This window comes from Colobus angolensis, unplaced genomic scaffold (genome assembly GCF_000951035.1).
Source record: "Colobus angolensis palliatus isolate OR3802 unplaced genomic scaffold, Cang.pa_1.0 Scaffold426, whole genome shotgun sequence".
NCBI classification, from domain to species: domain Eukaryota; kingdom Metazoa; phylum Chordata; class Mammalia; order Primates; family Cercopithecidae; genus Colobus; species Colobus angolensis.
This window is the reverse complement of record NW_012117666.1, coordinates 776,318-781,884: the sequence shown is the minus strand read 5'-3', so window position 1 is coordinate 781,884 and position 5,567 is coordinate 776,318. Positions and strand designations below refer to the sequence as shown.

The 5,567-nt window shown below is 48.9% G+C and overlaps 1 protein-coding gene across 1 annotated transcript in view; it reads left to right on the top strand.

The window, feature by feature from the left end:
• Window positions 1-5,567, top strand: part of CEP104 (centrosomal protein 104kDa) — a 40,092-nt gene that overhangs the window by 9,610 nt on the left and 24,915 nt on the right. The window contains exons 6-7 of the mRNA XM_011956853.1: window positions 3,901-4,069; window positions 4,560-4,715. Of these exons, the coding sequence (XP_011812243.1) occupies window positions 3,901-4,069; window positions 4,560-4,715 (325 nt within the window). The remainder of the gene's footprint in view (window positions 1-3,900; window positions 4,070-4,559; window positions 4,716-5,567) is intronic.

Genomic DNA, 5,567 nt, shown 5'->3' with positions numbered 1-5,567 from the left:
AAAAAAAAAAAAAAGAAAAAAGGATATGGGGAAAGTTCTTCATGTTAACAGTTGTAGGCTGGGTGTGGTGGCTAACACCTGTAATCTCACCACTTTGGGAGGCCAAGGCAGGAGGACTGCTTGAGATCAGGGGTTTGAAACCAGCCTGGGTAACATGGCAAAACCCCATGTCTACTAAAAATACAAAAATTAGCTGGGCCTGGTGGCACGTGCTTGTAGTCTCAACTACTCAGGAAACTGAGGCAGGAAGATTGCTTGAGCCGAGATCATGCCACTGTATTCCAGCCTGGGTGACAGTGAAACCCTGTCTCAAAAAAAAAAAGTATACATATTTTTCTGCTGCTGTTGCCGCTTCCTCTTTTTTTTAGCAGTGTGAGGACCGGGGGTGAATCCACCTTTGGGGAGCTAAAGGGCCCCACCGCGCCATCCTCGGTCACCCTGTCTGTCCTGGGCACCTCTTAGGGACGGTGTCTCCCTTGCCACCTGCCTGTTGTGGATGACAACGAGGGGACTCCATTCCAGAGGTGCCTCGTCTAAAGAAAAGAAGGGAAGGGCTGGCATAGTTGCCGCAATGAGAAAAAAGAGGAATTGAAATGTTTTTTTGGCCAGGCGTGGTGGTGCACATCTGTAATCCCAGCACTTTGGAAGGCCGAGGTGGGCAGATCACTTGAGGTCAGGAATTCAAGACCAGCCTGGCCAACGGGGTAAAACTTCTCTACTAAAAACATGAAAATTAGCTGAGTATGGTGGCGCACACCTGTAGTCCCAGCTACTCCGGAGGCTGAGGCAGGAGAATCCCTTGAACCTGAAAGGTGGAGGTTGCAGTGAGCCAAGGTCATGCCACTGTACTACAGCCTGGGGGACAGAGCAAGACTCCATCTCAAAAAAAAAAAAAAGTTTTTTAAAAATAAAGAGGAATCCCAAATAATCCTTGTTTCTTCTCTGACAGCAGCTTCCCAATAAAGATCAACTTTTTAAACTTTAATAGAAATTTCAAATTTGTCCGCCACGTTTGATGTAATTTCACTTTTACCCGCATACAGACTGCTCGCATAAAGTGATTAATTCCTGATCCAGGCTCTTCTATTTGTACACAACGTGGATCAGATTTTCTCTGCAGTTGCTCAGGAGCCGTGTGCGATTTGCTGAGTGTGCCCTGGTGGACAGCGAGCCTTCCCTCCTGCAGAGGCTGCCCCGCCTCCCCACAGGCCTGGTGCAGACCAGAGCTGTCACAGACACTTGTGAGTGTGGAGTGCTTAGAGAGTAGAGGCTATTCATGTAATGTCTATAAAAAGAATAACACCAGCCTCTCAGTCTCTCCCTCAGATGCCTCCTTTGCCTAATAGAAAAATCACAGTACTCTTCCCATCCTTCAAGCTGGGGATTGGAAGCACTGTGGGGAAGGAGCGCTGAGAGTGAATGGCTGCCTCCCTCCTGCCAGCCTCGCCACAAGGACCGCGGCTGGGACTCTGCCCTTACTGAAGCAAGTGCAGCAGGGCAGGAACAACCAAACTGATTAAGTCTTTAGTGTCTCAGTATCTCCAATAAAGCTGCTTTCTGTCATTTTAATTTAGACTTTAAATCTCTTGCCTTAATCCAATCAGCCGGGTGGGATGGCAGGCTGTGGTTTGCCTGTCCTGCCCCGGAGTTTTATGAAGGCTAAGTGCAAGGGCTGGGAAAAGCTGCGTGACTGGCATGTGTGGGCCTGTGCTGGACGTGAAATCCGGTCATTGCCACTGGGGGTTCTCTACCGAAGTGGGTAGATGGCACCCCACACTGCTGCTGAATCAACAGGAGCTGGGACTGGGTGCCACAGGACATGATGTTTGCTTTGAAGGATTTTTACAATCAAATGAAGTCTTTGTGTTCATCTCTGGGACAGCAAGGCAATGTGACTTAGAGTGTCGTATGTGTTAACTAAAAATAGTTAATGTGATCTTGTAGACACCCCAAAATGTTTCGCTGTTTAGTCACCCCTGGGATTAGATACAGTTCAGAGCTGCTGGTGCCGTCCCAGCCACCAGCCTGTGGTGCTGCTGTGAGCAAAGTACCGTGACCTCAAGGGTGGGGAGATGCCAGCGGGGGCTGTGAGTGCTTAAAGGGGGCCTATTCCCATGCCCCACTTGAATTCATTATAATACGGATTCACCAACTACACTTTTATGACAAATGTTTTCCTTAAAACGTACCTGTCTCGAAGGCTGTTCAAGTCACCGTAAGCAGCTGGCTTGTTTAATGGGGTTGACACAGCAGCTGGGACACTTCGATCCTCGTCCTCTAGTAAGGTTTTGTTGCTTGGTGAGACTCGCTTTATTGTTTACGTTCTAGACCCTACATAGAGCTCGAAGGGAGGAATCGAGGTCATATTTAATCAGAGATGAGTTATTCAGGTGACTACAAAAGGTCGCTTATTTCTGAAGGAATGTTTTTGATCTCCTCCGGGACATGGTGGTTGGCACCATACAACTTAACCCTTTGGGTAAAACCTCAGTGGTGGCAATTCTTAACCTATCATGTTCATCAAAAATACTGTGATGTTGGCCGGGTACAGTGGCTCACACCTGTAATCTCAGCACTTTGGGAGTCCGAGATGGGTGGGTCACCTGATGTCAGGAGTTCGAGACCAACCTGGCTAACATGGCAAAACTCCATCTCTATTAAAAATACAAAAAATTAGCCAGGCATGGTGGCGCACACCTGTAGTCCCAGCTATCTGGGAGTCTGGGGCATGAGAATAGATTGAACCCAGGAGGCAGAGGTTGCAGTGAGCCCAAGATCATGCCACTGCACTCCAGCCTGGTCAACAGAACAGGACTCTGTCTCAAAGAAAAAAATACAGGCTGGGCGCAGTGGCTCACACCTGTAATCCCAGCACTTCGGGAGGCTGAGACTGGTGGATCACTTGAGGTCAGGAGTTTGAGACCAGCCTGGCCAACGTAATGAAAATCTGTCTCTACTAAAAATACAAAAATTAGCCAGGTGTGGTGGCACACACCTGTAATCCTAGCTACTCAGGAGGCTGAGGCAGGAGAATCGCCTGAACCCGGGAGGTGGAGGTTGCAGTGAGCCGAGATTGCACCACTGCACTCCAGCCTAAGCAACAGAGTGAGACTCTGCCTCCAAAAGAAAGAAAAGAGGCCGGGCGCGGTGGCTCAAGCCTGTAATCCCAGCACTTTGGGAGGCCGAGACGGGCGGATCACGAGGTCAGGAGATCGAGACCATCCTGGCTAACACAGTGAAACCCCGTCTCTACTAAAAATACAAAAACTAGCCCGGCGAGGTGGCGGGCGCCTGTAGTCCCAGCTACTCGGGAGGCTGAGGCAGGAGAATGGCGTAAACCCGGGAGGCGGAGCTTGCAGTGAGCTGAGATCCGGCCACTGCACTCCAGTCCGGGCGACAGAGCGAGACTCTGCCTCAAAAAAAAAAAAAGAAAGAAAAAAATACTGTGGTGTTATAAAATACGGTGCCTGGACTCCATCTTGGGCCCGCTAGTCACATTTCTTAGGGTGGGACCTGGTCATCCATTTGTTTTTGGTTTCATTTTTGTTTTTCTCCTTGTTCTGCAGTTGATTCACATTCACCATCCTATTCCCAGGGCCCATAACGAGGCGAGGCCCAAAGTCTGCACTCTGAGCGAATGCACTGAAGGCTCAGATGCCCTGAAGTGCAGTTTGGTTCATGGTCAAGAGCATGAGCTTTGGAGTCAGAAAGGCCTGCTTGCAATTAGGAACTCTGTGACCTGAGGCCCGTTACTTCTCTGAGACCCATTTTCTCCTGCAGGAAATGCTCTGTGAACCCTGATGGGGCGCAGTAGGGAGGGGAATTTTCTCAACTGTGCATCTTCAGCGCAGAACTCCCAGGGCTTGACACTATCTCTAAAATATGCATTTCTTCCCTTAGGAGATCTGACTATATTTCTCCACTAGATGACTTAGCTTTTGATATGTACCAAGATCCAGAAGTTGCACAGATTATACGAAAATTAGATGAAAGAAAACGGGAAGCCGTCCAAAAGGAACGCTATGATTATGCCAAGAAACTAAAACAAGCTATTGCCGATTTGCAAAAGGTATGGCTTTTGGAGAAAACAGTTCCTAATTTATGCCTGTAATAGGTTTTATGTATACTTAGAATAACTACATGGTAAAAGAAACAGGTTACTAAAAGCTGTGAAGTTAGTGTGAGTTCAGAGATCTCAGCAAAATAAAGTTATGGAGACAGATAAGCACTTAAAAAATGTAAATGGAAGCAGAAGCTTTACCTCTTCAGATTCATGTTCAGGTGCCAGGGTCAGCCACCTCGTTACTAAGACCCCGAGTACAATGGGAAAATAGGAAAACCAGCTGTCCCGAAAGTCAGGACGAACCCATGGGCTTATTAGATGCCAGTACAGCAACAGCAGCCAGAACTTTGCTATGAGTGTGGCCCATTCCTTCCGTTTCCCTGTGCTCGCTCCCTCTCCTCACAAGATGGTTCAAGCATGGCTCTTAAAAATTAGCTTTGCATTTGATGTGAGTTGATCCAAATTTGAAACAAAAAGCAAACATTTTGTGCTTCAGGTTGGTGAGCGCCTTGGGAGGTATGAGGTGGAGAAACGCTGTGCCGTGGAGAAGGAAGACTATGATCTTGCCAAGGAGAAGAAGCAGCAGATGGAGCAGTATCGCGCTGAGGTGTACGAGCAGCTGGAGCTGCACAGCCTCCTGGATGCCGAGCTGGTGGGTGCAGGAGCCCGGACGGGGTGGAGGAAAGCCTACGAGAACAGAGATTCAACTATGTGGTTCACAAAGGTGGATAGATACCTTTGAAGTGTAGTGTAAAACACTCTACAGTGCTCAGGGGACAGTTACCATAGATGGCCTCAGCTCTGTGCCTACGTCAGGGAGGCTTTGCCTCAGCATGTTCTTTCAGGAGGCTCACAGTCGGAAAGGGAACGAGCCAGGGGCAGGAAAACCGAGGCCCTGCTGCTTTTCCACTGCATCCCTTCATCTCTCCAGCTGCTTCCTTATTTGGAAAAGGCAGTGATGACCTTGCCCCACTGACCCCTCGGTGTTGTGAGGATCAAGTGAGAGCGAAATACTAACAGCTTCAGTGTATTGAGAACATGTTTCCCATAAGGTGTTCTGCCTCTGATTTTAGAACTCATGCAGATGGGGCATTCAGCCCACATGACAGATTAGGAAACGAAGATCCTGAGATACAAAATAGTAGTTGAGAGTGCACACTCTCCAGGCCAAGCATGGTGGCTCACGCCTGTAATCCCATCACTTTGGGAGGCCAAGGCTGGAGGATTGTTTGAGCCCAGGAGGATTGACCAGCCTGGGCCACATAGACCCTGTCTCTACAAAAAATAAATAATAGCCAGGCCTGGTGGCACACACCTGTAGTCCTAGCTACTCAGGAGATTGAGACAGGAGGATCACTTGGGCCCAGAAGTTCGAGGCTGCAGTGAGCTACGATCGTGCCACTGCACTTCAGCCTTGGTGATGGAGCAAGACCCTGTCTCTAAAGAGAGAGGGCCGGGCGTGGTGGCTCACGCCTGTAATCCCAGCACTTTGGGAGGCCGAGAC